Source organism: Mesoplodon bidens (genome assembly GCF_964165515.1).
Source record: "Mesoplodon bidens genome assembly, chromosome: 5".
Classification (NCBI taxonomy): domain Eukaryota; kingdom Metazoa; phylum Chordata; class Mammalia; order Artiodactyla; family Ziphiidae; genus Mesoplodon; species Mesoplodon bidens.
Window position 1 is genome coordinate 60,235,685 of NC_138161.1, and position 17,927 is coordinate 60,253,611.

Here is a 17,927-nt window from a genome sequence, read left to right on the forward strand (position 1 = left end):
ACTATTTTTTTTCCCATGTTAGGGAAGTTTTCAACTATAATCTCTTCAAATATTTTCTCGGCCCTTTCCCTTCCTCATCTTCTTCTGGCACCCCTATAATTCGAATGTTGGTATGTTCGATGTTGTCCCAGAGGTCTCTTAGACTGTCCTCGATTCTTTTCATTCTTTCTTCTTTATTCTGTTCCTCGGCAGTTAACTCCACCATTCTGTCTTCCAGCTCACTTATTCGTTCTTCTGCCATTGATTCCTTCATATGTATTTTTCATTTCAGTTATTGTGTGGTTCATCACTGATTGTTTGTTCTTTAGTTCTTGTAGGTCCTTGTTAAATGTTTCTTGTATTTTCCCCATTCTGTTTCCTAGATCTTGGATCATCTTTATTATCAATGCTCTGAATTCTTTTTCAGACAGCTTGCCTATTTCCTCTTCATTTATTGGGTCTTGTGGGAGTTTACCTTGCTCCTTTGTCTGCAGAGTATTTCTCTGTCATTTCATTTTGTCTAACCTACTTTGTTTATGGTTTTCTTTCTGCAGGCTGCAGGGTCGTAGTTCTTCTTGTTTCTGTTGACTGCCCCCTGGTGGATGAGGTTGGTCCAGGGGCTTGTGCAGGCTTCCTGGTGGGAGTGCCTGGTGCCTGTGCTCTATTGGGTGGAGTTGAGTCTTTTCCCTCTTTTTTTTTTTTTTTTTTTTTTTGCTGTACGCGGGCCTCCACTGTTGTGGCCTCTCCCGTTGCAGAGCACAGGCTCCAGACGCGCAGGCCCAGCGGCCATGGCTCACGGGCCCAGCCGCTCCGCGGCACGTGGGATCCTCCCAGACCAGGGCACGAACCTGTGTCCCCTGCATCGGCAGGCGGACTCTCAACCACTGCGCCACCAGGGAAGCCCGAGTCTTTTCCCTCTTGATGGACAGGGCTGTATCAGGTGGTATGTTTTGGGGTGTCTGTGAACTTAGTACAATTTTAGGCAGCCTGTCTACTGATGCATGGGCCTGTGTTCCTGTCTTGCTGGTTGTTTGGTGTGAGGTGTTTAGCACTGCAGCCTGCAGGCAGTTTTGTGGAGTTGGGTCTTGGTGTTGATACAGATACCTTCAGGAAGGTGCACGCCAATTAATATTCCCTGGGCCCAGGAATTCTCTGGTGTTCCAGCATCCTGGACTCTATGTCCCCACCCTGGAGGCCCAGGCCCAACCCCTGGTCAGGGTCTCCAGTGAGTTTTAAACTCTAGGCCAGGGTAAAATTTCCACCCACCAGTGGTTCTGCTCACACGATGATTTCTCTGCCCCATTGTCAACTTGTTTCTTCTTTCTTCCCTGTAGTATATTCCAGCAAGTAACAACAACACCCCAATCCATGGCTTTTATATCTATTACCGACCCACGGACAGTGACAATGATAGTGACTACAAGAAGGATATGGTGGAAGGTGAGAAACACCTGTGTGAGATAGTTTCCTCTGTTGGCAAGGGGCTCTAGGAGTTGGTGAAAGTAGAAAATGTGGGCTGGCCTGCCCCACATTGTTGGCTCTTTCTTGACACACTTGGGGTCATTGAGTTCATAAACCCACATGCTTTGTTCCATGGTGATGGGACAACAGGAACGTGGGTGGGCACCTAGAACGTTGCCTCCAGTGGGGGCCAAGCAAGCCACATGCATAATCATCATGCTGACTCTCTCTCTGTCTTTCCCAGGGGATAGATACTGGCACTCCATCAGCCACCTGCAGCCAGAGACCTCCTATGACATTAAGATGCAGTGCTTCAACGAAGGAGGGGAGAGTGAGTTCAGCAACGTGATGATCTGTGAAACCAAAGGTGATCTCTTTGGGTTCCCTGATCTCCTCTTGCTCTCCTCCCAGCAGACTAGGGCAGAATCACTGCTCTGTGTGCCATGCTGGGTATCTCTTCTCCAGAATGACTCCTTATTTTCCAAGTATCCCCAAACTTTGTCATCTTAACCCTTCTCTTCCTTTGCCTGTGCTTCGTATTAAGTACGAGTGGGCTGCCATCATGACGGTTTCACGGAGCTTGGGAATTAACTCACACATGAACTCATGGGTTAGAACCCACTCTTAAGTTGGGAGCTTTCTATAAACACTTTATTCCTACAGTAATATTTGGTACTCACATTGGTTAGTTTACTTAATTTAACTACAACCCCATGGGAAAAGAAAGAAACTGAGCATCAGGACATGTTATACCTTGACCAAGGTCACACAGCTGGTTAGCAGTGGAGCACACTTTGGGCCAAGTTTGTCTAACTACAAGCCCAGACTCTTTCTCTGCACTAAGACACGTTAAATATATTCATATAATAACTTAATTTTTGCACATTGTCAAGTGGATAGATACCATTTCCATTTTGCAAATACTGAAAGGTGTATTGCAAAAAAATGTAATCAGGAGAAGATCCCAAAGGAGCAGGGATGGAGCCAAGACAACAATCCATTTTCCTGTCATGGCAACATTCTGTCTCCCGTGTGCCCTTCCTGACCTCTTCTGTCACGTACGGTGGAGTGAAGGGGCAGATGCACACACAGCCAGCAGTCCTGTGTCGGGACACAGAGTGCCTGGGGCAAAGAACAGAGACTTCACACAGCCTTCACACTGGTCTTCTGGAAGGACTGAACCTTCAGCAGGGTGGAGGCAGCGGCCTGGGGCATAGGACAAACCTTCACGTAGCTCTACATGGTGGGAGGACGAGAGAGGGCAGTGCTCAGGGAAGAGGCCACGGGCATCAGGGACCCTGTGGGCTGTGAGGTGGAGAAGGGTCGTTGTTGGATTTGATGGTCAGGAAGGGTCACTGGTGACTAGGCAGGAATGGGCTGAGGGGAGAGAACCGGGGCCGCGAAGGAAAGGTGAAGAGAAGGGGTGGGTTTGAGCATCTTTTCTGAGGGAGCGTAAGGAGCACCAGGGACTGATAGTGTGTTGAGGCTGGGAGAGAGTGAAAGGAGTTCAGCGTAAACCTTGAGGTTTTGAACTTGAAGAACCACACAGGTGGTGGTGCCATTTTTCGAAATGGGGAAAGCCAGCAGGGAACTCGCTTCCACAAGAAAGGAACAACGTGAACCACTTGGAGGCGTACCTGAGTCTGATTCTTCTGAGATGTTGAAATGCAAGTGTCCCGTGAGGGAAGCAGGTCTCCTGCCCAGGGAGGACCCTAGGTAAGGGTATTTGGCGGTCACTGGGATGTAGGCTGAAATCACGGGAATAGAGGGAAGAAGAAGACAGAGTGTAGACTGAGAGGGACCAGGAGGACTTCTCAGTGTCTGAGGCAAAGACAGGAAGAAAAGGGCAAGAAGAGAGAAATGTAAGCAGCAGCAGAGAGGTTACGGGAAACCCAGAAGACTGTAGTATCAGAAAGTCATTGGGGAGGACAGCTGCGAAAAGGAGTTAACGATGTCAGAGGCATCCTGATAACAGCAAAAGCCAGATGCCGAGGTTGCCACCTCGTAAACTTTTGGATTGGCATTTCTCTAGCACTGTCAGTCCTAGTGAGCCCCGAATCCCATCTCCCTGCTCTGCACCCCAGCTCAGACCTAGGATTTCACGTCTCTCGATGCACCCAGGCATAGCAAATTCACGGGGAAGTTCTTCCATTCCCAGTTCTTTCTGGTTTCAGGTACTTTTTATATTTTCTTCCAAAAGTTCCCCAGCTATGCTTCTACAAAACCCCTACACCACTTCTGCCCCCAAAGACCCAGTCTGCCCCTAGTGCTTGGTGCACAAATATCTCAGGGGGTTTTTTGAAGTATAAGGCTCAAGTCTCTTCAGTGCCGCCCAATTTCACATTAGATGTCAATTTCATGCTGAGCTTGGACACCACACTCATCCACCAGAGGCCCTGTCTTATAAGTTTGACCCCATTTCTCACACCCATGGAATCAGGATATTGTTTTCCTATTTTTCATGAAAGAAATGTCAAAGAAACAGAGGCTGAAGTGAGTTTTGTCCCAATTAACAGCCCGGAAGTCTTCTGGTCAGCCTGGTCGACTCCCACCCCCAACTCTGGCCCCGCCACAGCTACTGCCCCATGAAACCATAGAGCGGCCGGTGGGCACAGGGGCCATGGTGGCCCGCTCCAGTGACCTGCCCTACCTGATTGTCGGGGTCGTCCTGGGCTCCATCGTCCTCATCATCGTTGCCTTCATCCCCTTCTGCTTATGGAGGGCCTGGTCTAAGCAAAGTGAGTGAATGACCATCCTCAACACCAAGGGGAAGGAGCCTGGGGCGGGGGTGAGGGGAGGAGGGGTCTCCCAGTCCCTAAGGAGGCCTCTGCCCAGGGCAGCATCCCAGGCGCCCTGGGAGCTCAAGTTCCTGGTGAGTCCCCCAGAGGGCTTGGAGAGAGTTGGAGAACGCTCACAGATGGGGCCTTCCCTTCGGCTCATAGACCTTGGCAGATAGAGAGGATGAAGTGGGAGTTGGTCTGTGTTCTCTGCATCCCTGGCGCTCAGTACTTAGCTGGCTCTGTTTTCTTTTACTGTCTCAAGCTCTGACCACGTACTCATACTTTCAGTTGACGCCGCCTCTTCCCGCCTCTTTAGGTCTGTGGCTACCTTGAGCTTTCCCCCTAATCCTGGGTTAATAATCTGATTTATCCACTGATTTCTGCTTCAGATGGTAACACATCTGGTCAACTTGCTTCATTTAAATATTGTTCCTTCTGTTAACTTGCCATTTCATTCTCCCAAATCCTGGTCCTAGGTCTCCTGTCCCTACTGCAAAAAAAAAAAAAGCCTAGATGTTAGGAAGAAGTGGGTGACAGGAAGAATTTTCCGAGAGAGAGAATATTCTCTCCCCTGGCGCGATGTCAACTCCCCACCTACCTCATTGGACCTTAAGTCCTCAGGAGTTTTCTGAGATTCACGTGGGACTTTTGCAAGCTGCCCCAGGCCTCCTTGACCTAAGCATAGCTCTATCCTGTTCTTCCAGAACATACAACAGACCTGGGTTTTCCTCGAAGTGCCCTTCTGCCTTCCTCCTGCCAATATACTATGGTACCACTGGGAGGGCTCCCAGGCCACCGAGCCAATGGGCAGCCCTACCTCAGTGGCACCAGCGGACGGGCCTGTACCAATGGGGTACATGTGAACAGGGCCTGCCCTGCAGCTGCCATGGGCTACCCAGGCATGAAGCCTCAGCAGCGCCACCCAGGGGAGCTTCAGCAGGTAATGTAGTTCTGGGAGTGTGGGCACGCAGGGACGGGTCACCATGGAGGGCGTGGCCGGGCCACCTCCTGAGGCTCCCTCCCTTCTAGCCTCTAACCCCGGGCTGCTGGGCCTGCTGAACAACGAATGGGGAAGTTACCTGGACTCTCTGACGTGACCTTCTCGTTACTCGTTTGAGCAGCAGGATGACACCAACAGCACGCTGAGGCAGACCGTTCTTGGCAGTGGATGTGACCCCCCCAGTCATCAGATTCCCAGGTACCCAGGCCCCTCCCTGCCTTGCACCCCTGAGCCCCAGCCCTCGCTCTCTCACTAGTTCCTCAAACCCAGCATCAGTCACTGAGAGGTGAGCACTAGTGCTTCACTCACGATCCCCTCATCTGACAAACTGCTCCCCTGGACTCTTTTTTTTTTGGCGGTACGCGGGCCTCTCACTGCTGTGGCCTCTCCCGTTGCGGAGCACAGGCTCCGGACGTGCAGGCTCAGCGGCCATGGCTCACGGGCTCAGCCACTCCGCAGCATGTGGGATCTTCCTGGACCGGGGCACGAACCCGCGTCTCCTGCACCGGCAGGCGGACTCTCAACCACTGCGCCACCAGGGTAGCCCTCCCCTGGACTCTTAGCCTAAGGGGGTTAGTTGTTGTGTTTGCAGTTATGATGCCTTTTCTGCTCAGCAATTCCTCCCTCGCTTCTCAGGCCAGAGCAGCCCCGCCCAGTTGGCTCCGCCCATAGGCCCCACGTCCTCTCATATACTCAGGACACACGGAGTCAAATGGAAGGAAACTAGAATTGCCTGTGGAAGCGATGGTGTGGCACCTCTTGATGCCCAAAGGGGAGCAGCCCCTGCCCCGCCTGAGCCCTGCCCAGCTCTGCTGCCCCAGACGGGAGCAGCCAGGGCAGTGGGATCCAGGCCCACGCTGCCCCTACCTCACCCCTCCGCCTGGTTTTGTGCACGCAGGGCTCCCAAGCCTACCCCGGACGAGGGCTCTTTCTTGTACACACTGCCTGATGACTCAGCTTGCCAGCTGCTCCAGCCTCAGCAGGACTGCCACCACCTCCAGGGGCAGCCAGCAGCCACGGGCCAGCCCGGCATGAGGCGTGTACCCCAGGGTCCTGGGCTGGAAGCCACGTGGGACCCTCTTTCTCACCCAGGTCAGTGCTGAGGGCAGGGCGGGCGGTTGAACAGGCTGGGGATGAGGTGAGGTGTAGGCATCCACGACCCGGGAGTGACGTGCAGGCGGGGCGAGAACAGTCCCTGAAGGCGGTGCTTGGTAAGGACCATCCACAGCTTGTATATCCGAGATGGGGGTTGGCCACCTCCTTCCCTGCTGAAGGCCCAGCAGATCTGCGGGGAGTGTCAGGTGGGTCCAACATGGCAAGCTCTGTCCTCAAAGGCTGAGAGAACGGGCACTTCTCCATTTCAGAGAAAGAAGCCCTTTTGGTCTCAGCATTTCAAGGCCACTCACAAATTCCCGCCGGCCCTCATCACACTAAGAGGCACCCTCTAATCGCTCTGAAGTACCTTGCTTTGTTGGGTCTTGTCTCTTAATTAAGGAGCGAGGTTGCATCCATCATTAAGCCAAGTTCTCACATCATCAGAACTCTGTGCCTCCACAGAACCTTCCCTCCAAGGGACTCAATGCACAGCACGCCCAGCGCACTGTCCTTCTTTGTGCCCATCTTTTTGATACCTGGTTGGGCACAGGCTGGTTCAGAGAATTAGCTGATGTTTCTTAGCGTCCATGGTGTGGCTTTCAGGTCACATGCAGCTCCCAGACCCTGGGAGATGAAATTCTAAGACAGGTACCTCCTAGAGCCAGACCCCAGTAGCATCCACACAGGACTCCCTCCATCGGGGGGCATGAGTTGTGAGTGAGATGATCATGGCCAGAAAGCATAGCAGGAGGGTGGACTAGCAGCCCACTCCTGGAGAGAGAACTTTCTTGCACGGTTCTTGGGCTCAGCTGACTTCATCTTCATCTGCCCCTGGTTATAGGGTAGATGCCTGAGGGTCTCCACGCTTTCACCACTGAAATGTGCAGGTGGGACGTGGGTAAGAAGTGGCCCATACTTAGAGGGAGTGTAATTGTCCTTGTTGTGGTTGTAGGTCTCTGTCCCTCCTCTAAAGCCAGTAACCAGCTCCCGGCCCAGAGAGAGGCTGACCCAGTACTGCTGAGCACTAGTGCCTGGTCAGGCTGGATTCTAACGTTTCCCACTTTTCTCTCCCCTCAGGGCCCCGGTGCTGCTTGGGCCTCGTACCGGTTGAAGAGGTGGCCAGTCCTGACTCCTGCCCTGCGGGGAGAGGAGACTGGTGTCCCCAGCACCCCGTGGGGGCCTACGTAGGGCAGGAACTTGGGATGCGGCTCTCCCCCAGCCCACCGGTTCACGTGTCTTTTGAAACACCACCTCCTACAATTTAGGCAGAAGCTGATATCCCAGAAAGACACTATATATTGTTGTTTCTTTAAAAAAGAGAGGAAATCGGTATTTATTTTTCTATAATAGCCATATTTATATATTTATGCACTTGTAAATAAATGTATATGTTTTTATAATTCTGGAGAGACATAGGGAATCCTCCCCACTGAGGTCTGAGGTGGGAAGCAAAGAAGCCGCAACGGAACAGGAGTCAACGGGGAAAGAGCAGCACAGACTGAGGAGGCAGCCCGTCCCTTAGACCCTCCGCCGCTGCCTGGGCCCCTGCAGAAGGCCCACAGAGAAGCCCGTGGGAGGAGGACTCCTAGGCACACTGTCCACAGTGACTGCAAGAGAAGGGCCAGGACCATGCGATCAGAGGCTGCAGCCACCCGTGACAGTGGCTGGATCTGGTGCTACAGGAAACGTTTTCCCAAGATGCCCGTGAGACTAGACTAAGATGTGTATAGTACTATAAGCATTAACAAACCTTCCAGAATCAATAATCTGTGGCAACATATCTCTGTAAAAATAAACACTGTAAATGTCTAAATAAATGTTTAGTCTTCCCTGTAACCTACAGCTTAGTCATGTATGAGTCAGCATTCTCTTCAGATGTTAGGATTCAGTCTGAGTATTTGAAGAAACATCCACTTGTGATGTTTTCAGATCCATCGAGGAGAAATCTGGAAAAGGTAGCAAATGTTTCTAATTTTGTCTTTTTAAATATTGACTCTCAGTTGTGTTTTCATTAATGCAGATGCGTGGTAACTGTTTAGTCCAAGAGGGACACAGTGTACACTGGGCGAGCAGAAGCAGATTCACCGTTCTCTGACTGGACTTGAGGTAAAGCTATGGTCAGATCGCAAGGAATGAGGCTCATCTTTTCTGTACAGGTGTGTGTTGAAGACTAAGTATTTTCTCCAAAATGCCACCTGTGCTGCAGGTGACCATATGGTGCCTGGTAAAATTCACTTCCCTTCTTTCCAAAGAAACAGCAACGTGGCCAGAGGAGTTGACTCACTAGTTGTTTAAAATCAACATTTACTCACTGCCGTCCAACCACAATATCAATCTTTGTCCGGGCAAGTGGAAGTAGATGGAGGCTGAAGCTTTTTGCTGAGAGCCCTACCACACTTCAACTGTTTTCAGGAGAGAAATGTACCTTCTAGATTTCAGTAGAGTTGAGTTACAGATGAAATGCCACTTGAAACACTTAATCCTGTTCCGAGTCATCAGTGGCAGACCCTAGCTTCACACTCCAGTCACAAATTGAATAAAGTCCTAAGAAAGCCCCAGGAGGTGACTGATTGTCTAGGGCAAGTGCGCCCTCTGCTGGCCAGAAGAGATTCCTGCACCCTTTCTCCATCCAGCCGCTAAATTGGAACATGGTTTTCAGAAAAGCAGTATTTTAAAAATATTTCAAGAAATAAAATGAAGGACTGTAGGAATATGGAAATGATAGGAAAGGAGACGTAGAGCAGGGAAGAGAAGAAATAAGATTGTGACTTCAGACACAATCTGGCATCAAGGGCCTAGAGGTCACTTCCAGGAGGGGGACAGCTCTCACCTCTCAGATCTGGGCTATAATTCAACTTCTAGCCCATTGGCTTTTGAAAAAAAAAAAAAAAAAACTCCCCTGTTTTCTTAATGCTTGATGATCCCAGTGGTTATCAAAGTGAGGTTTGGTGAACTTTATGGAAGTGGTATGGTTCCAGTGCTGTGCAGAAAGCAGTTTTATGGGACAACAATGCTTTTAGCTCTCAAAAAAAAAAAAAAAAAAAAAAAGCCTGGGAATGGAAAAGCACCTCTGAGGCAGGTTAAATGAGATAAATGTGCATATTTACTTTAGCCAATTGCAGGAAAGGAGGAAAAGGTTAGGCATCAGGCCTTTAAATTTTAGCCTAGAAAAGGAAACAGCTTAGATATTCAGTTTCATTGCATCTTGCATTTCTTTAGATTCAGGTTAATTATTATAGTGCCTTTTAAAAATCTGATTCACTCAGCAATGGCTATACAAATTAATCAAAAGGAAGAGTAAGACCTAGTTGGGCAGGAGCTGGTGGTGGTGTGGAGTTCAGCTCGTGGCTCAGGACAGCCCAACAGGGCAGGCTGAGTCAGCAGGAATGAGTAACTCCTTCTCCTGTGAAGTTCTGACAGAGGGGCTGGACTCTACAGTTTTTCTTTCAATGTTGAGATTTGATGATACTATGGACGAGGGTTCAGAATAGCCAAGGGACATTAACAGTTGATCCACAAGTAACTCAGACAGATTTTTGGCAGCTTTCAAAGGTGAGGCTGCCTTCTCTAAGGGCACAGCAGGAGGCAGAGAACAGTTAGATCAGGAGACTAGGACAGCTTTCCATCCATCCCCAGCCAGGGCTGCACCCTGGTGCTCTCCTGCTTGATATTAAGCCTCCTGAAGACTCAGTTGCTATAGATTCAAGACTAAGCCTGGCATCAATGAAATGAAACGAAAGCTATCTTTATCTTTTATCTAATTCAAAATAAAAATGAATTAACTGTATTGTCAAATCCCAAACATGCTGTATGGAAGCCTAATATTGTAAACTTTAGTGATTTTTGTCTAGTTCAGTTTGGGAAAAAGTAATAATCCTGACTGGTTTTACTCTAAGAGTTGATAGACACATGGAATCCTTGACATGGCTCTTCCATAGACTAAATTCATTCTTGCTGCAATTACAATCACAGGATTCAGAATGGGAAGAAGCCTCAGAGCTTAGCCAGATCTCTCATTTGTCTGATAATGAGGCCCAGGAAAATAATGTAATTTTTACCCTAGCTCTCAGCACAACAAGGGGATAGTGTCTGTCTCCTCCGGGACCACCCACTGTATCCAGGTGGTCGCTCAGGGTCGCAGCCAGCCAGCCAGTTACGTAAGTTTGGTGGTAGCCCTTCCTGCTGCAGCCAAGCTTCAGATGGATGCGGCCCCAGCTCACAGCTTGACTACAACCTTGTAAGAGACCCGAGCTGGAAACGCCCAGTTAAGTAGCTCCCAGCTTCCTGACCCTCAGAAACTGGGTGAGATAATGTTGTTTTAAGCTATGTTTTGGGGTAATTTTTTATGCAGGAATAAATAAGTAGGTAAAACACTCAGAACTGTGACTAGCACATTATTTTGAAATGCTTGAAGGGCACACATAGTTTAGGGCGTACACACATAGTTTAGGGTGTACAGCAGAGAATGTGATAAAGGGTGCTCTCCAGTAGAAAAGCTGCTACATCAGAGCTCTGTGGTGATAGGCTCAAACAGTAAGCTATTTGGACCTCTCAAATAGGAGTATGAAAGGATCTTAGAAACACAAGTGGCCGCCTGTAACATATATATATTCCAACATACAAAAGACCCCAAGTCCTGTCTATAATTTTGGGGGCCAGATCAGCAGGCTAGACAGGTTACGAAAACTTGACCTTGCTGAGGTCACTTTCTACATTGGTGCAATATTGCCTTCTTTACCTTTCCTTTTCGGTAACCAATTCATATTCCGGGACGGCCTCAAGGGAGTAGCTCGTTAAAATGGACCCATAGAGCACGGAATTTAAAGTGCTATGTTCTATTACTAACAGGAATCCAAATATCAGTGAAATCATTCTTAGATGAATTCCACTGACTACTTACCCCCAAACCAAAAGAATACTCCCAAATTAGTTTAAATGTTATGTACAATCAAAAGTGATTATTAGAGTTGATCTCTCAGTGATGGAATCTATTTCATTACTTCCTGATCTATAGCAAAACCAGCAAATGACTCAAGTAGAAACAGAAAGAAAATGGACAGGACATGAGAAACTACAGGAAATGCTTAGAATACTGGTAGAGTTGCAGATACCTTCAGAGAAGAGCCTCCTTGTTAACCATTTTGCAAAACACACTTCTCTGCGCCACCCAGAGCTGAGGAGTTTGCTAAAACCATGGGTGATTCAGGAAGCTGTTTGTGTTTGCTTTACGCCAGCCTAGAGCAAACTGCTCTGTCTGCATTTCCTGAATCCCGACCCCTCAGATAACTGCTTTATGAAGTCAACAAAGTCAGAATTCTAAATTGCATTTCTTTTTCTCAGATATTGTTGGCAAAATAGTTTTTGTTCTCGTGTCCTCTCAGAGAATACCTGATAACATCAAAGCTTATATTCCAAGGATCCAACGACCAAGAAAAGGAAGTTTTCTCATGGTTTGCTGAATGATCGATTTTCTTGCCAATGGCTAAGAATTCAGATAACCAAAAAACAAATTTCCTAAAACAGGGTACATTACCAATGGTTTCTGGCGATTTGAGGTAACAGCCTCCTAAGACTTCATATTCGACCCAGCTGGTTGCAAACACATCTGCAATGGTTCCGTTCAATAATAAGTAGCTGTTGTTGGGTGCTGTAGTCAGTTTTAAGATAAGCAGTTGGGGGGAAATTATTAAAACGACATGACTGGATGTGGTTTTAGACTTTCAGATAAGTTCACTTTAAAACAGGATTGTTGCAGGCGACAAGGAAACAGAACTTCTGTTGAACCAAGTGTCAGAAATCTTGGCTGGATTTGGGAATAAAGCAAACTTAAGGCCCACGGGCTTCATTCATTCCCTTGTGGAGAGTGAATGGGGGGGAGAACCAGGCCACCTTTCTTACGCAAAAGAACAACCTCTTCCTTTAAGGCCAGAATCCTTTGGGCCTGGACTTGGATCAGTTCAGTGACCTTCTCTCTTGCCACAGTATCTGCTTTCCGGGGGCCCTGGAAGGCGTTGCCCTGTTGAGAGAAAACACCTCCCTGCTTTAAGCACCATTTGGACTATGGAAACACCCCTGTCTTAAGCCTTCAAGTCCTCCACTGAAATCCTACCATTGGAAAGGTGTCCCTTTGAGCTAATAAGCAACTCTTAAAATGCAAATGCCCTTTAGAGGGTAACTCATTAAGCTAGCTGTCCATCACTCATACCCTACAGGGCTCATCGCTGGAATTCTAAAAGGCCAGATACCTCCTTTTCCTATACAGCCCATATCTTGTTTTCCAAAAAAGAAATCTTTATTCCCTCATCTGATTTCTTCCCCTGCCCAGCCAATTCCTGCTCATGTTTCAGACATCATTTTTAAGGAGGATTTCTTTACCCCATGGGCCGGGTTAGGATTCCTGCTCTATGTTCTGTCAAATCATCCATCACACATCACTGTAGTTATTAGACTGAACCATCTGAAATTTGTGACATGTGACCCTTTTTTAACCTAAAAAGTAGCAGTTTCTTATGGTTTGACCTAAGTGCTTGTTTGATATCTTTCTTGCTAGATCCTGTGCCTTAGAAATAGAGCCCAATATGCCTGGATCTCACCACTCTACCCAGCATCCACCCTAGAACTTGTTACATAAGTAGATGCTCAATAAATCTGAACGTGCATTAAAGGAAGGGACATAACACCTAGTATCTTCTCTGTGCCCGGTGCTTTATGTCTGCGACCTCACGTGATCCTCACAACTCAGAACCAGGCGGTGTTATTCCAATTTTAAAGATACAGAAACTGACAGAGGTTTATGAACTGGCCCAAGTCACTATACTATTAAGGACTGGAAGCAGGATGAGAACCAGGTTACCTGAAGCCAAAAGCCCATGATTTGTCTGTTACCCCACTTACTATGGCAGCCCTTCCTCATAAGTAGGGGTTGTCATGACCCAGTACCTTCTTGCCTCTTCTCCCTTGCCCACCTTCACTTCAGGGGCTGTGAAAACTAAACACTAACCTTAGCCAGCTTCTTTTCCAGCTGGGAGTGGCTAAGTAGATGTAACAGAAAACGTTTGCTTCCTTAATGAAAGGGACACAAGAGACTGGCATTTGGGCAGCAACCACAGAGCTGGGGCAGCTGTCTGTGACTCTGAAGGAAACCTCAGCCACTGAGAGAGTCACAGAGATACTGGCCCTGACATCACAGCCCCACTAAACTAAAACCCCTCAGTCATCTCCTGCAGACTTCTTGTTAAGTGAGGAAAAGCACCCCTATTTGTTTAAGCTACTCTCCAAAAGTGGGGCTTTTGGTTACTTATAGCTAAATGCACGGCCCCTCATGCCCAGTCAGTCCAGACGGTCACTCTGAAGTCACCTTAGCTTTTCCCTCATTCTCTCCACCATATCCAAACAAATTTTGGCTCTTCTTACTTTGAAATGTCTTTGACCGTTGGTTTTTTGTCCTTACCATCTTCATCCCAATCCATGCCTACATTGTTGTAAGAGTAATAGCTATGGAGTCAGCTTGGGAGGCGGAGGGCCCTCAGTTTAAAAACAAACTTCCCGTTCACTGCAGCTCTATTTACAAGAGCCAGGACGTGGAAGCAACCTAAGGGTCCATCATCAGATGAATGGATAAAGATGATGTGGCACATTTATGCAATGGAATATTACTCAGCCATAAAAAGGAACGAAACTGAGTTATTTGTAGTGAGGTCAGTGGGCCTAGAGTCTCATACAGAGTGAAGTAAGTCAGAAAGAGAAAAACAAATACCATATGCTAACACATATATATGGAATCTAAAAAAAAAAAATTGGTTCTGAATAACCTAGGGGCAGGACAGGAATAAAGACGCAGACATAGAAAATGGACTTGAGGACATGGGGAGGGGGAAGGGTAAGCTGGGACGAAGTGAGAGAGAGGCATGGACATATATACACTACCAAATGTAAAACAGCTAGCTAGTGGGAAGCAGCCGCATAGCACAGGGAGATCAGCTCGGTGCTTTGTGACCACCTAGAGGGGTGGGATAGGGAGGGTGGAAGGGAGATGCAAGAGGGAGGGGATATGGGGATATATGTATACATATAGCTGATTCACTTTGTTATACATAGAAACTAACACAACATTGTAAAGCAATTATACTCCAATAAAGATGTTAAGAAAAAAAAAAGAAACGTCCCCACATATTAGCTCTAGAGCATGGGCACGTTACTTCACCACTCTGAGCTTTGGAAAGTGGTATTTTGAAGATTCAGTGAGACAGCCAATGGAAAGAGACCATACATGTAAAGCTATATATATAAAGATATACTATGTAAAGGGACCTACACAATTAATTTCCTTTCCCAGTCAACTGATCTGCCTCCAAACTCTTTCCTCTCCAAGGTATCTGGACGTTCAAAGCACATCAAGTCAACAGATGTTTAGTCACTGACGACTCTGAAGATTCTGTCTAGGCATCACCCCTCTTGAATACTGCTGTGACTCTTTGCTCAATAATTCTTTAGTGGATAAAGGGCCTTTGATATTCAGATTCTAGTCTTCCTCTCTATTTTAGTTGTAAACCTCCCAAAGCCTCCTATTCATTCTTTTGGACTTTTGCTTAGACCAGTGATTCTTCAGCTCTAGCATGCAGCAGAATCACCTGGAAGGCTTGTTCTGGATTGCTGGACCCCTCCCCCAGAGCCTCTGATTCTGTAGATCTGGGTGGAGCCCGAGAATCTGCATTTCTAACAAGTTCCCCAGGCGAGGCAGATCCTGTTCCTCAGGGAACCACACTTTGAGAACCCCTGGCTTAGAACATTTCCTGGGTGCATAAAGAAAACCAAGAGAAAAAAAAAACAGCATTTTTGCAGGTACTATTAAAAGGTTATAGCACATAGTTCAGAATATGCCATACATGTGTTGTGTCCCTAGAAGGCAAGGCTTAAATAGGGTGAAACTTTATAAATAAGTATTATCCACCACATACTGTGTATTAAGTACTACTAGGTTAGCCTCAATAAATATTATATAAAAGCAAGTTGAAAGCCCTAAAAAGTAACAAGTGTTTTAATAAGTAATATGTGGCTTCCCATAATTCAGGAGGCCCCCTTTAGGTCAAAGGAAGTAAACATATTGGAAATGGATGTTTGACACCAAATTCAGGAAGCATGTTGATGTCATTATTTATACTTAAGTAACCTTACCTCTCCAAGGGCCAAGGCAAATCCCTTAATTAGTACTTGTATGAATTCATGGTACCCAGTAGGCATACAGTAAAGCTAGTCCCTCAGGCTCATTGTAATGTAGACGGTATCAACTCAGTGTCCTCAGGGACCCAAGTGGGCCAGAAACATCCAAGATCAAGGTTTGTTTAAAAGCCAGCACTTGATATTCCTTTTATAGAACATCCCCAATTCTGACAAAAGGTCTGAAGAAAAGGAACATACCTGCTGGTTCTGTAGAATATTCAGCTGAGAATCAAGTTTCTTCTTTTCAATACATAAATCATTCATCTGATGAAGTTTTTTGGTGTGTTCTTTTGTCTTCATCATCAATTCCCATTGCACTTGAGCAATCTTTTCCTACCAGGGCAGAAAGATGCAAAATGGATTAAGTGAATGAGGAAGCAGAGAAAAATGAATGTCCGGATTTGATCAACACCATCAGGCAAATGGAGTGATATGCACATAGAAAAATACAAAAAGCCAATAATATCAGAAGCAAGTGCACTGGGTCTGGTTTGATTACAGAAGAATGTAAGCAGGACGAAAAGTAGGTAAAAATAAGAGACATCACTCCATTGTTGAGAAATGACATTAGTGTGCATACTAATGGTGATGGTATTCATTAATTAAAAGGGAGAATGATCCTTTAAGCAGGAAATGTTCCTGTATTGCTTTTTCCCCAGTCTTGGCCCAGGATCCTCAAGGTGACCGGCTTGAATGGCCATACATCTGCCAATGGCTTTCCTTTGTTCTCCTATTACTCCAACAAATTATTTTAGATAGCACATATTATCTCCAGCACTACCCTGATAGGGACCAGTCCCACTGGCACGAGCACTGAAGTAATTTGTTCCTTCACGGTACAGTGGCAAATCTTCAATAAGAAAAGATGAGCCAAGTTAGCAGTAGGAGGGACTTCCCTGGTGGTCCAGTGGTAAAGAATCTGCCTTCCAGGGCAGGGGACAATCTCACATGCCATGGGGCAACTAAGCCCACGCACCACAACAACTGAGCTTGCGCACATCAACTAGAGCCCACGCACAGCAAACTACAGAGCCCACATGCCCTGGAGCCTGGCGCGCCACAACTAGAGAGAGAGAAAACCCGCACGCCACAACTAGAGAGAAACCTGAGCAGACCTTGCACCGTCACAAAAAAAATCCCGCATGCCTCAACAAAGACCCCGTGTGCCGCAACTAAGACCCGATGCAGCCAAAAAAAAATAAGGAAAATAAATAAAATAAATATTTTTAAAAAGAGATAGCGCTAGGAACCTCTCCTCCTTCCCTATCTACGGTGAAGACAGAAAACTGGAGAAGCCATAATTATTTGTGGGCTTATAAAATCTTTGTAAAAGTTCCTGTCTCTGAATCAGGCTGTAACTGGGGACTGCCTCATCTCATGGCTCCAGAAACCGTGTAGGCATTTAATACCTTCTAAGACCCTACCAGCTCAATAGTATATACCTTGTTATAAAATGTATTACTCAGAGATGTTTTTCTAATTTCCAGAATGGAAATAGCATGCAAAAGCTATGTAGAATAATACAATTAGGTCCTCAGAGTATAGCAGTTCATGTCTAACGCTATTAGGACGTTTATACATTAATGCAGACCTCAGAGTGGAATCTCTCTGTAATCTTTCATGCCATTTTGCCATCATATTTACATGAATCCTGGACCCCAGACCCAATGCTAGTGCTTTCATCCCAAGATAGACCAGTGGCTCAACTATGTGAATAGTAAGAAAGCCAAGACAGGCTTAAGATCATGGAGGAACCAAGTGGGGCTCACACACGTGTCTCCAGCTGTACAGATGCTTCGCAGGAACCACTGAAAGCTCACCAGGAGTTCTTGCCTCCACCCAGTGGATCACCTGCCCTCTCATCCTAACCTCCCACATCTTCATTTCCTTTGTGTTCGATAGCTCCTTTTGAAGTTTTTTGATCTTTAGTTCTTCAAGTGTTGTATTCACAGAAAGTGTCTGAAGGGCTTCTAGGTTGATCACACGGCCAAACTTGCTGACCATTAGTTGATTGACTGTTTCTTCCATTTCTAAAAGAAGACAGTCACTGTCAGGTTGTTCACCAGATCCCACTGTTACTAAACGAATAATACCAGTACCAATAACATTCTAAGGAACAGCTTTTGCAAGAAGATAAGAGATTTTACATTACCAGTTGGGTTTTCCTCTGTGACTTTTCACCTGCTACTTTCCTCACTTAGAATGCACATTGCTCTATTGTCTTTTCATCTACTTCAAATTCCTGTGTAAAAGGGACTCATCTTTCCTAACTGGCTACACCTTCTGATCTGCCCCTCCTCAGATTATTCATGGGCCCAAATGGGATTATGAAGCCTTCAGTTTTTAATTTTTTATTACTGATCTCTATAACATCTGGTGTTGAGAATAGAACA

At 46.8% G+C, this 17,927-nt stretch overlaps 2 protein-coding genes across 6 annotated transcripts in view; one reads left to right on the plus strand and one right to left on the minus strand.

The window, feature by feature from the left end:
* Positions 1-9,170, plus strand: part of BOC (BOC cell adhesion associated, oncogene regulated) — an 81,407-nt gene extending 72,237 nt beyond the window's left edge. For 2 of the 4 annotated variants that reach the window (XM_081235770.1, XM_081235769.1), the window contains 7 exons: positions 1,314-1,419; positions 1,685-1,807; positions 3,957-4,178; positions 4,925-5,160; positions 5,342-5,418; positions 6,119-6,312; positions 7,393-9,165. In XM_081235770.1, the coding sequence (XP_081091896.1) occupies positions 1,314-1,419; positions 1,685-1,807; positions 3,957-4,178; positions 4,925-5,160; positions 5,342-5,418; positions 6,119-6,312; positions 7,393-7,580 (1,146 nt within the window). In that variant the 3' untranslated portion in view covers positions 7,581-9,165. Of the gene's footprint in view, positions 1-1,313; positions 1,420-1,684; positions 1,808-3,956; positions 4,179-4,924; positions 5,161-5,341; positions 5,419-6,118; positions 6,313-7,392 lie in introns of all 4 variants that reach the window. The other 2 variants (XM_081235771.1, XM_081235772.1) reach the window with 2 other exon arrangements.
* CFAP44 (cilia and flagella associated protein 44) overlaps positions 8,121-17,927 on the minus strand; it is a 134,117-nt gene continuing 124,310 nt past the window's right edge. For both annotated transcript variants that reach the window (XM_081235768.1, XM_081235767.1), the window contains 3 exons: positions 17,404-17,564; positions 15,733-15,867; positions 8,121-12,331 (listed from right to left, as the gene is read on the minus strand). In XM_081235768.1, coding sequence (XP_081091894.1) covers positions 12,158-12,331; positions 15,733-15,867; positions 17,404-17,564 — 470 coding nt within the window. In that variant the 3' untranslated portion in view covers positions 8,121-12,157. The remainder of the gene's footprint in view (positions 12,332-15,732; positions 15,868-17,403; positions 17,565-17,927) is intronic.